The 17,783-nt window shown below is 52.1% G+C and overlaps 1 protein-coding gene across 1 annotated transcript in view; it reads right to left on the bottom strand.

Annotated features, from left to right (window-relative positions):
- The window catches only part of EPS15L1 (epidermal growth factor receptor pathway substrate 15 like 1), a 115,343-nt gene that overhangs the window by 46,897 nt on the left and 50,663 nt on the right, over positions 1-17,783 (bottom strand). Inside the window, 5 exon segments of the mRNA XM_007995644.3 lie at positions 159-356; positions 1,010-1,171; positions 10,353-10,425; positions 14,590-14,675; positions 14,983-15,139. Of these exon segments, the coding sequence (XP_007993835.1) occupies positions 159-356; positions 1,010-1,171; positions 10,353-10,425; positions 14,590-14,675; positions 14,983-15,139 (676 nt within the window).

Genomic DNA, 17,783 nt, shown 5'->3' with positions numbered 1-17,783 from the left:
TCCTTGGCCCTGCGCCTCCAGGCCAGCACCACGGCCTCCCAAAAGAGACCTTCACTAAGTAACAAGGGTGAGAGCAAAGGAGTCCAGCAGTGGCAGCCTCAGCTCTTGGGGCCCGCTGGTCCCCGGCATGTGGCAGGGACCTGGCTCCACGGAAGCACCTGGTTGATTTCGTCTTGCGTTGACTTCAGGGACTTGATAATGGTTTCCAGCTGGACTCGCCCGGCCTGAATGCTCTGCTCCAGCTGGGTTTCCTCCTGCTGCAATCGGTTCAGCTCCGACTTGGCTCGGTTCAGATCATCTTCCTGGGACTTTAAGTCCGATTCCTGAGACTGGATTTGCGTTTTCAATGATGAGATCTGAAATGAGATGTTAAAAGATGTTAAAGGGATTCACAGTGCATGATGAAATGGGACTCCGAGAAAGAACTCATAGCCCCTATCCCTGAAACAAGCTAACCCAGGGAGGCAGACACCTAACCCTGGCCCAGACACCTGGCTTCCTTACAGGCCTCTTTCCACACCCAAAACAGAGACACAGAAACGGCAGACGGGCTCCTCCTGCTGTAGCTAATGGAAGATCACTTTGGAATAATGAGGGGCATGACCAAGCATGAACGATCTGTCCGTGACCCAGGAGACTGAGCGTCCCCATAGTTTTCTGAGGTTGCAGCCTCTGGAATCTGTGTGGAGCCTCAGAGACACCCGAGGAGGGGAGACAGGCACCCTGGAACTCCCTGTGTTGTGGGGCACAGGCAAGGTGGGGTGTGTTCAGGGCACAGGTTCACAGGGACCAAGGCCATTCACATATAAAACCTGATTTCTAGGAGCACGGCGAGTGGCCAGGAAGTCAAGCCACTGGTGCTCGGACACTTCTGCGTGGTATTTGGAGCAACTCTATTGACCTAGTAGGATGTCTAAGTGTTGTGTTCCCAGGTAACATGAGCGCAGGGGAGCCCTCGGGAACCCCTGCCCGTGCGCAGGGCGCTGCCCCGGACGTGGCTGGGACCCACCATCTGAGTCTCGTCCTGGCACTTCTGCCGGACGTCGCTCAGCATGTCTCGGAGCTTGGCCTTCTGCTGGTCCATCTCATCCAGGCGGTCTTGAGCATCCTGTTTCTGAGCCTCGAGCTCCTGCAAACTGCTCGTTTCCCGGTCTAGGTCATTTTGTAATTCCTAGGGAGGAGTTGCAGGGATTTACGTGAGGATGGGAAAAATGAAGCATGTTCAAGATAACTGGGGGCAGCCTGGGCCAGAAGCCCCAGGGAAGCCTCCGAAACCACGTGGCAGGACCGTGCTCAGGGCCAGCATTCCGTGCACACCCACGGCCAATGTGTGCCTCTTGGGCTGGAGGCCCGGGTCCACTCTCTCAACAGCTCCCTCAGCAGGTATTTCTCGATGGCCTAACAGGCCAGGTGCCAGAGAAGGGGCTGGGTCCCTGTGAGAAAAAGGCCCCAGCTCCCGGATGACTATGGAGGGGAATATCCCCAAACACAAATAAACGGGGACAAGTGGCACCAAGGGGGTCACAAGGAAACTGCAGTCACACCTTGTGGGCAGGGAAGATGCCCACAAAAGCAACATTTAGGGTGATGCCAACAGGTGAGCAGGTGTCAGGCAGGTGAAGGGCCAGGGGCAGAGCCTGGTGGAGGGAACCACAGGGGCCCTGGGGTGGGGGGATGTTGCACTCCAGTTGGAGCAAAAGGGAACGGGCCGAGGCATCAGAGGCTGCACCCTGCAGGCCACGCCAAGGAGACAGTGCTGGGCTCTGCGGTGGGGAGGTGGGATATGCAAGCGTGGGAGGCAGGACATCATGATTCTGTTTCTGAAGCTCTCTCTGATCCCCTGGGATGGATCCAGATGGTCAGCCCAAGGCTCTACCGCCCCATGATTCCACTTCCAAGAAAAGCATCCTGGAGGCATATGACATGTGCAGAGAGGCACACAATGTCTTTGACAGCAAAATCCGTAAACAATGCAGATGTCCATGAGGTACTGGCTGGAAGGTTCCAGCACAGCCCACACTGTGGGATGCTCCTTGGCCATGGAACGGGATGGCACCAGGTGCTCTGCCTTACAGTAGGACAAGAGCACATTGCATTTGTGTGAACAGGAAGGGGAGGGTATGCCTTTCTGGAAGGCCCCCACCCCAAGGAGCTCATAAACAGCACCTCCAGGGATGGGGGCACCCAAGGAGAGGGCAGAGGCTTCTCACCTCCTGATTTTCAACTGTGCAAATGCATTATCTGTCTTTAAGATAAATAACCAAAGCTGAAATAGCACAAACGGGCATTGTGAGAAGCCCCCTCCCTCCAGCTGCCATGTGGAGCATGATGCAAGGGGCTATCAGGACGCAGGAACTGCAGGGGCCTCGTGTGGGGTCCAGGGAGAGGCAGCAGCAGCCGGGGCCTGAGCAAGGTGGTGGTCATGAGAATGGACAGGACGGGTGGGTTTGCAGGGAGCCATGGCTGGGCGGTGGGGCTGAATTCCAGAGCTGGTCTGGGCTGCTGGGGTGGCTGGTGCCTTAAGATAAGAAAACCAGAGGTGGCCTGGGGTTTCCTCACTACAGGGACAAAGACGTCAAGGCACTTCCCTGCTTCAATGGGCAAATCATGCCTCAGGAAGCTGGGGTCTCTGCTCCCCAGCCTCCCTGCCTCTGGCCTTTCACTTGAGGGCTGGATCTGGAGGGGACAATCAGGGTCACTTCTGGACACGTTCGACAGGAAACTCGGGAGAAAGACTCCAGCCAGTGTGCCAGGAAGGGAAGACGCTGGAAACACAAAGTCAGGCGTGTCAGCAGCAAGGTGGTATTTAAACATGTGGGAATGGGTGAGGTGTCCAGTGGGAGGCACGGGGAGAGCCCGAGGTAGCCCAGTGCTCCGAGCGATGCTCCCACCAGGGACGGAAGCCTCTAGAGCCTCCTAAGTCAAACCCTGGCCCCACCACCGGGTAACGCCGGCAGCAACTCCCTGATGTCCTGGGCCTCAGGGTTCTAGTTAGGGCCACACTGGCTCCTTCCAGGCCACGGCCCATGGCTCCAGGACACCAGGGGCTCCAATGCCTTTGGCCTGCCCAGAGAAGGTCCCTCCTTTACGTCCCCCTCAAACCAAAGATGACAAAATGTGTATACCACACACTTCATGCACAGAACAGAGAATATTTGCCTAGAAGAGGCATGACAGGAGGACAAGAGGGAACTCACTGGCCACGTGCCATGTACTGAATGCCTGCTGTTGAAATTCTCACCCCCAAGATGATGGGGCCTCTAGGAGGTGATTAGGTCATAAGGGTTCAGCCCTTGTGAGTGGGATTAGTGGCCTCATAAAAGAGGCCCCTGAGAGCTGCCTCGATCTTTCCACTGAGTGAGGACACAGCAAGAAGGTGCTGCCTATGAACCAGGAAGTAGGTCCTCACCAGATGCTGAATCTGCAGGCCCCTTGATCTTGGACTTCCCAGCCCCCTGAACTGCGAGCAGTAAACTTCTGTTGTTTATAAACCACCCAGTGCATGGTGTGCTGTTATGGCAAGCTGAATGGACTAAGACACACACGACATGTCAGTGTCTGCAGTGACAAAGGTGCTCAGGGTACCTCACCATTTCTCTAAGAGGGTTCTCACAGTCTAAACCCCTCCTCAGAAGCTCCTGCCCTACTCACTCTTGGCTCTCCCTTACCTTTCTTCTCACTGCTCCCCAGCATTTTCTTTTTTTCTTTTGAGACAGAATCTCACTCTGTCACCCAGGCTGGAGTGCAGTGGTGCAGTCTCAGCTCACTGCAACCTCCGCCTCCTGGGTTCAAGGGATTCTCAGGCCTCAGTCTCCCAAGTAGCTGGGACTACAGGTGTATACCACCACGCCCAGTGGTTTTTTTTTTTGTTTTTTTTTTTTTGGATTTTTAGTATAAACAGGGTTTCACCATGTTGGCCAGGCTGGTCCTGAACTCCTGGCTTCAAGTGACCATCTGGCCTTGGTCTCCGAAAGTGCTGGGATTACAGGTGTGAGCCACCATGCCCAGCCTTGTTTTCCTCTTCTTGATTCTTGCTTTCTCCCTCCCTGATATATAAATCAATAAAACTGAAATACATAATTGTTTAAACCTTGCTGGGTAATTTTTTGCACATAGTTTCTCCTGCATTTAGGAAACTGAGCTGCAGTTTCCTTCAGGGCAGTCTCTGTCTTCCCCCTTCACTGAAAAAGGTCATTGTTCAGTCAGGCCACAGCGCAGCCAACTTCCGTGACGTGACAACTCCTGGATTCCCCTAGACACTAGTGGAGACCCTAGGCCAGAAGGGGTGGCTGCTGATGGGATGGGGCTGTGTCTCCAAAACTCGGAACTGAGGCATCAAGTCTAACAAGTTTGGGGGTGAATACTGAATAACTGAAACAGAGTTAGTTGTGGGAGTCAGGGGTGTGGGGTGGCCACATCTAAGGGGAGTAATGGATAAGTGAGGGGAAGACGGGAAGAGGGTTAGGCCCGGTGTTACCTGGACACCAGGTAACAATAGTGTGGAACTGAAGGAATCTGGACCTTATTCCGTAATGGAGAAGGAGCCACCGGAAAGTCCCAGAGGGACAAAGATTCACCAGCTCGAGGTTAGGAAGGGGAGCAAAGAGAAGACAAAAATAACCTCGACAGTCCACGGAGTCCACACAATCCTGTCAGAACCCCAGCTGGCTTCTTTGCAGAAACAGACCAGCTGATTCCAAAATTCATATGGGGCCAGGCACGGTGGCTCACGTCTGTAATCCCAGCACTTTGGGAGGCCAAGGCAGGCAGATCACCTGAGGTCAGGTGTTTGAGACCAGCCTGGCCAACATGGTAAAACCCAGCCTCAACTAAAAATACAAAAATTAGCTGGGTGTGGTGGCACGCACCTGTATTCCCAGCTACTCGGGAGGCTGAGGCAGGAGAATCACTTGAACCTAGGAAGCAGAGGTTGCAGTGAGCTGAGACAGCACCACTGCACTCTGGCCTGGGCGACAGAGCAAGACTCTGTCTCAAGAAAAAAAAAAAAATCATATGGAAACACACGGGACCCAGAATAGCCATGACAACACCGACAGAGAAAAAAAAGATGGAGGATGCCCATTTCCTGATTTCAAAACTTCTACAGAGCTGCAGTAATCAAGCCAGTGATGTAGTGGCATGAGGAGATGCAGATAGGTCAATGGGATAGAACTGAGGGTCCAGAAATAAACGCACACAGCTACAGTCAACTCATCCTTGACAAGGATGCCAGGGCCATTCAATGGGGGAAAGAAGAGTCTCTTCAACAAATGGCACTGGCCCAGCAGGGTGGCTCACACCTGTAATCCCAACACTTTGAGAGGCCAGAGTGGTAAGATCCCTAGAGGCCAGGTGTTTGAGACGAGCCTGAGCAACAGAGTGAGATCCTGTCTCTAAAAACAAAAAGAAAAATGTTTTTGAATTAGCTAGGTGTGGCAGTGCACACCCTGTAGTCCTAGCTACTCAGGAAGCTGATGCAGGAGAATCCCCTGAGCCCAGGAGTTGGAGGCTGCAGTGAACAAGAATCACACCACTGCACTTAAGCCTGGGCAACGGAGCGAGACTCTGTCTCTAAAAACAATTTTTTTAAGTAAAATAATAAGAACAATGGTGCCAGGACAACTAGATGTCCACATGCAAAAGAATGGCGTTGCATCCCTGCCTTATACTATATACAAAAATTAACTAGAAATCATGTAGGATCAAAACTCCATGTAGGATCAAAGACCTACATGGAAAAGCGAAAACTATAAAACTCTTAGAAGAAAACACAGGGGTATATCATGTGACCTGAGATTTGGCAATGGGTTCTCAGCTGACACCAAATGCGACAGCAGCAAAAAAAGAATAAACTGGACTTCACCAACATTAAAAACTTGTGCTTCAAAAGACACCATCGAGAATGTGGAAAGACAATCCACAGAGTGGACTCTCAGTGGATGCTGAGAAGGTATTTGCAAGTCACATATCTGACAAGGACTTCTACCTAGAAATGATAAAGAACTCTTCAAATTCAGCTCTAGCTATAGGCCAGGGCAGTGGCTTCCACCTGTAATCCCAGCACTTTGGGAGGCTGAGGTGGGAGGATCACCTGAGGTCAGGAGTTTGAGACCAGCCTGGCCAACATAGTGAAACTCCGTCTCTACTAAAAATACAACAATTAGCTGGGTGTGGTGGTGCACACCTGTAATCCCAGCTACTTGGAAGGCTGAGGCAGGAGAATCACTTGAACCCGGGAGGCAGAGGTTGCAGTGAGCTGAGATCACACCACTGCACTCCAGCCTGGGCCACGGAGTGAGACTCCATCTCAAAAAAAAAAAAAAACAAAAACAAAAACAGCTGTAAAAAGAACCCAATTAACTGGGTGTGGTGGCACATGCCTGTAATCCCAGCTACTCGGGAAGCTGAGGCATGAAAATCATTTGAACCCGGGAAGTGGAGGCTGCAATGAGCTGAGATCGCACACTTGCACTCCAGCCTAGGCAACAGAGTGAGACTCTGTCTCAAAAAAAAAAAAAAAAAAGCAATTTAAAAATAGACAAGAAAAATTATTTTTCAATATAAAAGGGCAAGGAATCGGAATTGATTTTTCTCCAAAGACTACATACAAATGGCCAATAAGCACATGGAAGGATACTCAACATCGCTAAGGAAGCATGAGGGACATGCCAATGAAACCCACAATGAGGCAGTGCTCCACACCCACCACGACGGCTACAAGGAAAAATCGGAAATCGGTAAGTGTTGGTGAGGCTATGCAGAGCTGGCACCCTCATACACTGCTTACGGGAACGTAAAACGGTACACCTACTTTGAAAAACAGTCTGGCAGCTCCTCAACAGTTACCATGTGGCCCAGCAAATTCATCCCCAGGTATACACTCAAAATAAAGGCAAACAGGTGTTCACACAAAAACTTGCAGACAGATGTTCCTAGCAACAATATTGACAAAGCCAAAAAGTGGGAAAACCCGAACATCTATCAATTGAGGGATGGATAAGTAAAATGTGGCCCATCGTGGCTGGACACGGTGGCTCACGCCTGTGATCCCAGCACTCTGGGAGGCCGAGGCAGGCAGATTGCTTGAGTCCAGGAGTTCAAGACCAGCCTGGACAACACAGTGAGACCTCGTCTTTATAAAAAAAATTAAAAATTAGCCAAGCATGGTGGTGCGTGCCTGTAGTCCCAGCAACTTGAGAAGCTGAGGTGGGAGGATCCCCTCAGTCTGGGAGGCGGAAGTTGCATTGAACCACGGTTGTGTCACTGTACTCCAGCCTGGGCAACGGAGTGAGACTCTGCCTCTTAAAACAAAACAAGAAAATGTGCCCCATCCACACAATGGAATATTATTCTGCCATAAAAAGGAATGCAATGTTAATACATGTTACAACATGGATGACCCTCAAAAACATGATGCTGGGTGGAAGAAGCCAGGCACAAAAGGTCATGTGTCGTATGATTCCACTGACAGGAGATGTCCGGAACTCCCAGGTATCCACCTGAGATAAATGCAAACAGGTGTTCACACAAAAACCTGCAGGCAATTGTTCCTAGCAACATTATTCACAACAGCCAGAAAGTGAGAAAACCCAAATATTCACCGATGGGAGGAACGGACGAAGAAAATGTGCCCCGTCGTGACCAGGTGACCGGGTACAAATCCATACACACAGAAAAAAAATGAGTAGTTGCCAGGAGCTAGAGAAAGGGGAGAATGGGAAGTAACTGCTTAATGGGGATGAGGTTTCCTTTTGGGTTAATGGAAAGTTAGTGTCAAACTCTTCCATTCACTGAAAGAGAACAGTTAATGATGAATCTTTCAGAAAGTAACCTTCCATTTACTGTTCAGGGCTGGATGTTCTTTTATGAGCCTACTGGTGCCTACGGGAGAAACAATCAGGTTCTGACTCGATAGAGTGATGGTTAATCAACACGGTGATTATGCGAAACACCACCGAAATGTACACTTCAATACAGCACATTTTACACGAATTATATTGTCATCCCTCAGATTGGTATCAAAATCTGCAGATGCTCAAGTGTGACGTAAAACGGTTTAGTGTTTGCATGTAACCTACACACATCACCTACCCTGCCACCACCCCATATTACTTACTTATTCATTTATTTTTCAGGCAGGGTCTCACTCTGTTGCCCAGGGTGGAGTGCAGTAGTACAATCACAGCTCACTACTGCCTTCAACTCCTGGGCTCAAGTGATTCTCCCACCTCAGTCTCCAGAGTAACTGGGACTACAGACACGTGCCACTACACCCGGCTTTTGCAAATATTTTGTAGAAATGGGGTCCCACTGTGTTGCGCAGGCTGGTCTCAAATTCCTGGGTTCAAGTGATCCTCCGGCCTTGGCCTCCCAAAGTCCTGGGATTACAGGTGTGAGCCACCACAGCCAGCCTTGTATACTTTAAATTATCTGTAGGTTATTTATAATACCTAATATAATGTAAATGCTATGTAAATAGTTATATTGTACTGTTTTATCAATTTGGATTATTTTTTATTTTTTATTTTTTTAATCTGTGGTTGCTTAGATAAAAGGATGCAGAACCCTTGGATACTGAGGGCCAACTTGTCTCAATTTTAGAAAAAGAGAAGCCACTGTCTATAGTTATAAGCAACTTTAAAAACTTCAACCTGTAATTCCAGCACTTTGGGAGGCTGAGGCGGGCAGACCACAAGGTCAGCAGATTGAGACCATCCTAGCCAACATGGTGAAACCCCATCTCTACTAAAATACAAAAACTTAGCCAGGCGTGGTGGTGCATGCCTTGTAATCCCAGCTACTCAGGAGGCTGAGACAGGGGAATCACTTGAACCCGGGAGGTGGAGATTGCAGTGAGCTGAGATTGTGCCACTGCACTCCAGCCTGGCAACAGAGCAAGACTCCATTTCTAAAAAAAACCAAAAACTGGGGGGAAAAAAAAAAAAAAAAAAAATCTTCACTCTCGCTAGACTTGGTGGCTCACACCTCACACCTGTAATCCTAACACTTTGGGAGGCTGGGGCAGGAGAATCATTCGAGCTCAAGTGTTTGAGACCCTGTCTCTATTTGGAAAATTAAAAAAAAACAAACTATTTTTTTAAAAAAACTTCTTCTCCGAGAAAACACCAAAACGACCGATGTCACAGCAGTGGCACCCGTCGACTGTGGGTAGGACCTGTGACCATGAGAGGGATCGCTCCCAACATAACCACCCTCTAAAAGCTGCGCGCTTTCTCCACCTGGTGGCCCAAGTGCAAGTCAGATGGCGGATGACACCAATGCAGCGTGGGGGGCAGGGGGTGGTGTCAGAGGTCCTGGGATGGGCAACTGTGGTAACCTCCATGGAGGTTTCAGCAGTGGCATCCGGGGCTGGGGTCACGGCCATGGATGGGGCCAGGGCCAGGGCCAAGGCCACAGAGCTTGCAGAGGCAAGGCCGAGGATGAGGAGTGGATGCCCGTCACCAAGCTGGGCCGCCTGGTCAAGGACGTGAAGATCAAGTCCCTGGAGGAGAGCTATCTCTTCTCCCTGCCCATCAAGGAATCTGAGATCACTGACTTTTGCCTGGGTGCCTCTCTCAAGGATGAGGTTTTGAAGATTATGCCTGTGCAGAAGCAGACCTGCGCCAGCCAGTGCACCAGGTTCAAGGCATTTATTGCTATCAGGGACTACAATGGCCACATCCGTCTGGGTGTTAAGTGCTCCAAGGAGGTGGCCACTGCCATCCACAGGGCCATCATCCCGGCCAAGCTCTCCATTGTCCCCATGTGCAGAGGCTACTAGGGGAACAAGATCGGCAAGCCCCACATTGTCCCTTGCAAGTGACAGGCCGCTGCAGCTCTGTGCTGGTGCACCTCATCCCCACGCCCAGGGGCACTGGCATCGTCTCAGCACCTGTGCCCAAGAAGCCACTCATGATGGCTGGTATTGATGACTGCTACACCTCAGCCAGGGGCTGCACCGCCACCCTGGGCAACTTCGCCAAAGCCACCTTGGTGCCATCTCTAAGATCTACAGCTACCTGACCCCCGACCTCTGGAAGGAGACTGTATTCACCACGCCTCCCTATCAGGAATTCACGGACCACCTTGTCAAAACCCACACCAGAGTCTCCGTGCCGCGGACCCAGGCTCCAGCCGTGGCTACAACACAGCATTTTTATGCAAGAAAAATAAAGTAAATTAAGTCTGAAAAACAAACAAACAAACAAACAAACTGCATTCTGCAGCCCCCAAGAGCTCACGTTTGCATCCAGGGCAGACCCCCACCCCTCCCCACCACCAGCCAGGGAGGGAAGTTTTCTAAACTACATTTAGCACAAAGTAGATGTAACCAAAACGAGCGAGAGCCTTACCTGCACCTCACTGGTTTTCTGTCTGATTGCCTCTTCCTTTTCTCGAATGTCTTGTTCCAGTGAATATTTCTCTCTGAATGTTTAAAAACATTTCATGAAAACAAGAGTGAATAGTAAGCCTCCACTCCTCAAGACCCGATTCCATTCATCCCCACAAAAGCCCCTCTGTGTGCTGGCAGAAGTCTAAGAATGAGCCCCAGCGACTGCTCGCCCTGTACGGTCCCTTCCCTGTCGACTGTGGTTAGGACCTGTGACCACCGGAGGGATCGCTCCCAACGTAACCACCCTCTGAAATCTGCGTGCTTTCTCCACCTGGTGGCCCAAGTGCAAGTCAGAGACATCCCAAATGTGATAAGGACCCAACGCACCCTTGCTGACTTTGAAGGTGGAGGGACCACACGAGGGGGAACGGGGGCAGTGTCTAGGAGCACAGAGTGGCCCTGGTTGACACTCAGCAAGGAAAAAGAGACCCTGGACCCCCAGCCGCAGGGAACTGGATTTTGCCAATACCTGAATGAGCCTGGAAACAGATTCTTCCCCTAGAGCCTCCAATAAGAGCCCAGCCCAGTCGACGCCTTGACTTCAACCTATGACACCCCAGGCAGCCCAGGAGAGCCTGTCTGGACTACTACCCTTTTTTTTTTTTTTTTTTTTGAGACAGAGTCTCGCTCTGTCACCTAGGCTGGAGTGCAGTGGCACAATCTTGGCTCACTACAACCTCTACCTCCACAGTTCAAGAGATTCTCCTGCCTCAGTCTCCCGAGTAGCTGGGACTACAGGCATGTGCCACCACACCCGGCTAATTTTTGTATTTTTAGTAGAGACGGGGTTTCACTGTATTAGCCAGGATGGTCTCGATCTCCTGACCTCGTGATCCACCCACCTCGGCCTCCCAAAATACTGGTATTACAGGCGTGAGCCAATGTGCCTGGCCTTTTTTTTTGTTTTTGTTTTTGAGACAGGCTCTTGCTCTGTCACCCAGGCTGGACTGCAGTGGCACGATCATAGCTCACTGCAGCCTTGATCTCCTGGGCTCAAGCAATCCTCCCACCTTAGCCTCCTGAGTAGCTAGGACCACAGGTGTGTGCCACCAGGCCTGGCAAATTTTGTATTTTTTGTAGCCTAGGTCTCATTACGTGGCCCAGGCTGGTCTGGACCTCCTGGGCTCAACCGATCCTCTCACCCTGGCCTCCCAAAGCACTGGGATTACAGGCACGGGCCATAGCACCCGGCCTTCTTTTATTTTTAAACTGAGATAGAATCCGTGCATGTATTTCCTAGCACTGCTGTAACAAATCACCAACTGGGTGGCTTGGAACAGGAAAAATTGATTACAGGTGTGAGCCACAAGGCCCAGGGTTCAGTGCCCTTATAAGAAGGACCCCAGAGAGCTCCCTTTGCTCCTTTTGCCCTGTGAGGACATGGCAAGAAGGTGACTCTCCACGAATCAGCAAATGGGCCCTCAGCAGACCGGATCTGCTGGTATCATGAGGTTGGACTTTGAGCCTCCAGAACTGTGAGAAATGTCTGATGTTGAAGTCACCCATTCAGAGTGGTCTGTTAAAGCAGTATGAATGGACTGACTCTCCTCTTGTGCCCAAAGAGGCTGCCTCAGGGACAGGAACACCATGTGTCTAACAGACCCTGCCTCCTGCCCAGGGACCCAGGACTTGCGCAACAATAAGGCCCTCTCAGGAACATTTCACCAGACACAAAATAACTATGATCATCGGAATATTCATTTCCACAAGCCCAGAAACTTACAATACAAAGTGCTCTTTAAACTGAAGGACCTGACATGCCCTTGTGGGCTTATGGCAGTGTGAAACCATAAGAGGAAAGCTCAGCCCACACTCCCCCAATCCAAGGGCCACTCTCAGAGCTACCTGTCGAGGGGCCACTGCAGGCCCCAGCCTCCTACAGACAGGCGCTCTGCACACACCAGCCTGTCACCTCCACATTGGGAAAACAAGGCTTCTGGCTGCCTGAGGCCACACTGGGGTGATTCATGCCCCAGCGTCCCTTCCTAGACCCTGACCCTTGCACTACAGGGGCTGCCTCTATCCTTGGCCTGCCAGTCCTGATTCTCAGGCCTGCCCAGGCTCTAGCATGCTGGCCCTGCATCCTCAAGACACCCTCAGCCTTGTCAGGCTGCACATCCGTCCTCATCGCCAGTTTGGATAATGCGGCCCCCAGGAGCCAGGACAGAATAGGAACCGTCTGCTGCACTGAGTGTTAAGTGGGGTGTCTGTCTCAGGCCGTGGCTGAGGTTTTCTTTTCTTTTCTTTTCTTTTTTTGAGACAGAGTCTCGCTCTGTCGCCCAGGCTGGAGTGTAGTGGTGCAACCTCGGCTCACTGTAAGCTCCGCCTCCCAGGTTCATGCCATTCTCCTGTCTCAGCCTCCCAAGTAGCTGGGACTACAAGTGCCCACCACCACACCCGGCTAATTTTTTGTATTTTTCGTAGAGATGGGGTTTCACCGTGTTAGCCAGGATGGTCTCGATCTCCTGACCTCATGATCCGCCGCCTTGGCCTCCCAAAGTGCTGGGATTACAGGCGCGAGCCACTGGGCCCGGCCGGCTGAGGTTTTCTAACCTGCCACCCACCTTGATCCCCTCCAAGACTTAACCTGCCTTTGCTCATCAGGGCTCTGCTAACAGCACAAAACCAAACCCAGAGGAGCTGACAGAATAGTGCACCTGTGAATACGACCCCTGGGGATCCCCCAGCTAGGACTAGGATCCAGTCCTCTCTGGGAAAGTCAAAGCCCTTTCCATTTTCAGCCAAGTAAACAATCTTTTTCCCACAGAGGGCAAAGCACCTTTGGGCCCTTCTGCTTGGTGCCCCAACATCACAAGAGTCCACCCTGTCCTAGAATCGACTGGAAAAAAGATGTTGGCTGGCACAGTGGCTCATGCCTATAATCCCAGCACTTTGGGAAGCCAAGGCCGGAGGATCACTTGAGCTCAGGAGTTCAAGACCAGCCTAGGCAACATGGCGAAACCCCATCTCTACCAAAAATACAAAAAAATTAGCCAGGCGTGGTGGCATGTACCTGTACTCTCAGCTATCTGGGAGGCTGAGTGGGAAGATCACTTGAGCCCAGGAGGCAGAGGTTGCAGTGAGCTGAGATCACACCACTATACTCCAGCCTAGGTGACAGAGTGAGACTCTGTCTCAAATTTAAAAAAAAAAAAAATCTAGCTGGCATGGTGGTGTGTCCTAGCTACTCAGGAGGCTGAGGTGGGAGGATTGCTTAAGCCCAGCAGACAGAGGCTACAGTGAGGCATCATCACGCCACTACACTCCAGCCTGGGTGAGAGCGAGATCCTGTCTAAAAAATAAACAACAAAAAAGGATGTCATTCGTGAAGAGGATCCAGAGCGGAATACAGGAAGTGACTTCATTTCTTTATATCAGACTCTAAAAGTGCAGACAGCTCATCCAAAGCCCTTGTTTACACACGAGGAAACTAAGGCACTAGGCAAGGAGGTGAGTCAGAGACCTGGAGGCCCCTTCACACCTTCAGCTGCTGGGTCCTAAGCCCACTCCTCACCATCCAAGACCCAACTGCTCTAGCTGTCAAGGCCTTCCTAGCACTGGGGAGGGGCTGGTGCCTGGGGCTACTGAGCTGCGACCTGCCTGGGACCACACAGCTGCCACAGGCTCTGCCCACGACCTGCCTGGGACCACACAGCTGCCAGCTCTGCCCACGACCTGCCTGGGACCACACAGCTGCCACCCACAGGCTCTGGTCAAGACCTGCCTGGGACCACACAGCTGCCACAGGCTCTGCCCACGACCTGCCTGGGGCCACACAGCTGCCAGCTCTGCCCACGACCTGCCTGGGACCACACAGCTGCCACGGGCTCTGCCCACGACCTGCCTGGGACCACACAGCTGCCACGGGCTCTGCCCACGACCTGCCTGGGGCCACACAGCTGCCACGGGCTCTGCCCACGACCTGCCTGGGGCCACACAGCTGCCACGGGCTCTGCCCATGACCTGCCTGGGACCACACAGCTGCCACGGGCTCTGGCTGAGGCTGATTCAAATGGAAAATGTCATTCTTTGAGCCCCCTGAGCCAGTTGAGGACCTCAGAAGCTGTATCTTTTCCTTCTTTCTGAATAAACCTGTGATGAGCAAACTTCCAGGTGAGTCTCTGATACTTCCGATAACAACCTGGGAGAGTTCGTGTAACGTTTGGATGCAGAGGGAAGGGCCGTTTCCAACATACCTTTGTAACTGGGCAATCTCTTGACTGATGTCATCGAGCTCCTTCACGCCAGTAAACTCCCCGGAGCCGAGAGAGCCCGAACTGTCCTAGAATCGAATTCAGAGGCGAGACCTCTAATTAGCCATCTGACATCACCTGACAGGAGGCACCAGCAGGTCTTGGGCCCAGGAATAAAATTGTCCCTTTAGTACACAGGGTGAGGTAGCCAAAGTGCCAGCCCCCTGCCTGGGGAAATACCTGGGCAGCCAAGCCACCCTCCCAGAAGCCCCTACTGGGGAAGGCAGGGACCACAGGCAGCACCCACCACCAATTGTGGGCTGTGTGCCACCAGTGCCACCTGGTGGCAGGCGGCAGGAAGGGATGTAATACCCCCAGGGCATGACCAGCACTCACCGGGCCGGGCGTGCCTCTCTCTGAGGGCGGGACCATGTCCGGTGAGAGGACTTGAGGGGGGTCGATGCCTTTACTGACCTTCTGCTGAATGAAATACATAGCTAACGCGAATTGGTCTTTGCTTAACTTCCCCGTTTGCCTCGTATCGGCCAGGGCCCTGGGAGAAACGTGGGGATGCTAATTACACATCACAGGCGCCAACTCAGCCTGAACACAAGTCACCGATTCCATGCTTTTCAAAAATCACAGCGACGAAAACAATGGCAGGGTGCAGTGGCAAGCCCCAGCTCCTTTCCTACTTCACATCTCCTTCCCAGAAAGTGGCCCGGGGGTTTCCCACTCCCAGCGTCCCCTACCCTAGGAGGGCCGTCGGGGCTGGAGAACCCTGAGCCCCTGGGCCCCTGGGCTGAGGAGTCGACCCCTTGGGAAACCTCACTAGGACTAAGATGCAGCTGCCTCTTCCTTTGGTTTATCTCGTGCGTGGGGCAGGTTCTGATGCCGCATGCGTGGAGTAGACCAGCCCTTCCGTGGAAATGGGTGCGAAGACCAAGCATCCACACACGGCTCTGGGTCATCTGAATGGCCCCGGTCACTGACCTTCAAATGGGGGTGACAGCAGCACTTTGGGGTGTCATCATGATGAAGAATCAGCAACGACTCTCTTTCCTTGTTATGAACAGAACGTTTATGTCTCCCCAGATTCCTATGTCCAAATCCTACCCCTCAATGGGATGGTGTTGGGAGATGGGGCCTCTGGGGGGTGATGAGGTCATGAGGGTGGAGCCTCATAAGTGGGATTAGTGCCCTTATAAAAAAGGCTCCAGAAGGCTCTCTCTGCTTCTTTTGCCTCACATTCATGTGAGGACACAGCGAGCAGGCGGCCATCTACAAACTAGGCAGTGAGCCCTCACCAGACACTGGATCTGCCGGTGCCTGGATCACGGACTTCCACCCTGCAGAGCTGTGAGAAACGTCTGTTTCTAAGCCACTCTGTCCGTGGCAGTTTGTCACAGCAGCCCAATGGACTAAAACACTCCTCTTATGCCCAAATGAGGCTGCCACAGGGGCATGGCCACAATGCACAGGACAGTCCCCCACAACTAAGCATCCTCTGCCCACATGGCTCTTGGATGGCCTGAAAGATAGGCCAAGGCAGCATCTGAATAGCAGCACACAGTGGTTCCAAGGAGCTGAGGTGACAGGCTCCCCGACACTCATAATCAAGGAGCCAGCCAGGGCCGGTCATGGTGGCTCACGCCTGTAATCCCAGCACTTTGGGAGCCAAGGTGGGCAGATCACCTGAGGTCAGGAGTTCGAGACCAGCTTGGCCAACATGGGGAAATCCCGTCTCTACTAAAAATACAAAAATTAGCCGAGCATGGTGGCCTGTAATCCCAACTGCTCAGGAGGCTGAGGCACAGGAATCACTTGAACCTGGGAGGCAGAGGTTGCAGTGAGCAGAGATCGCGCCAATGCACTCCAGCCTGGGCAACAGAGTGAGTCTCTGTCTCAAAAAAAAAAAAAAAGGCGGGGGAACCAGCCAGGAAAGGAAAGGACCCTTGTTGATCAAGGATAAGGCCTTGGGGTCTGTGAAAAATGTCTTCCCTCACCCATGCCACCCTCTCAACATGGGACCTCCTTTCCCATCTCCTATGTAGTTACAGCAGAAGCCGTTATGGTAGAAGCTTCCCCCTCTACCAAAGAGAGCTGGGACAGTACTAACAGGCTTATTTATGCCCAAATGTGGTGCGTGAACAGAGTTGCGGGGAATGAGCAGATTTCAAGGAACATCGCTGATAAAGGCTGCTTTAAAATGCCTAGTTGTCCCCACAGTTGGAGGCCCTGACGATTTCACACTGCCACTATCTCTCCCCAGTCTACCCCTGCGGGCCCCAGCCTGCTCATGGGCTGCAGCTGCCTCTCCACTCCCGTCCCTTCTCTGCTCTGGCCATCTCTCAAGGAGCATGGGGTCCGAGGCCCACCTGTGGAGGGTTCTGAGAGAAAAAGGGCTTGGGGGTGGCTCAGTCGGTGGCCATCCGGCTCTGACACCACATCCTGCTCTGCTGACCTGTACGGTGGCGGCCATCGCAGGGACAAAGCCTCCATCTTCATGCTCCCCCTCCTTCCAGTCCCTCCTAGGAGGTGTGTCGTCTACACTGGGCCATGGCCCCGCCCCGGGCACCCACAGACACATCTTTCCTCGTGGTTGTTTATTCGAGAGCCCAATTATCCTTTCCTTTCCCTTTGCTGCCTACATGGAATGACCTCTGAGTTCCTTCTTTTGATCCAGGTGGATTCACGATTTCCTGTGTCATTTCCATGTCGTTACATCATGTACCAATTGCAGCATGCATTATAAATTACTTTCCCTCTACTGCCCCCTGGACATGACAGTCAGGGTGTCAGGGCACTAACCAGGAATTGTGTGTATGTTGGTTTCAGAGTCATAAAGGGGACACTATTTTTGTGGTTTCTAAAAGGGACACTGGATCCGAGGCAGGTGAGACCCACTGTCCCTAGCCAGTCGGAGGTGGCTTGGCCGTTTGGGTGATGACTCTGTGACAGCTGGTTCTCAGGCTCCCACCTCACAGTATGGACATCTGTGAATTACCACTAAGGACAGTCGTTTCCCCCAAGCCACTAAGTAACATCCTGAATTTCACTGCTCTACTTGGAGGGATTTGCCTCTTGAGAATTATCCAACAATTCTCTCCTTTTGATAGCTCCTAAGTGAAGCCTTCTCTAAGGCCACAAAGTTCTGAGCAACAAGCTCAAAAGTGATTTCAGCCCTGGCCAGTGGC

The sequence above is a fragment of the Chlorocebus sabaeus genome, chromosome 6, assembly GCF_047675955.1.
Source record: "Chlorocebus sabaeus isolate Y175 chromosome 6, mChlSab1.0.hap1, whole genome shotgun sequence".
Classification (NCBI taxonomy): Eukaryota; Metazoa; Chordata; class Mammalia; order Primates; family Cercopithecidae; genus Chlorocebus; species Chlorocebus sabaeus.
This window is presented reverse-complemented; position numbering and strand designations above follow the sequence as displayed.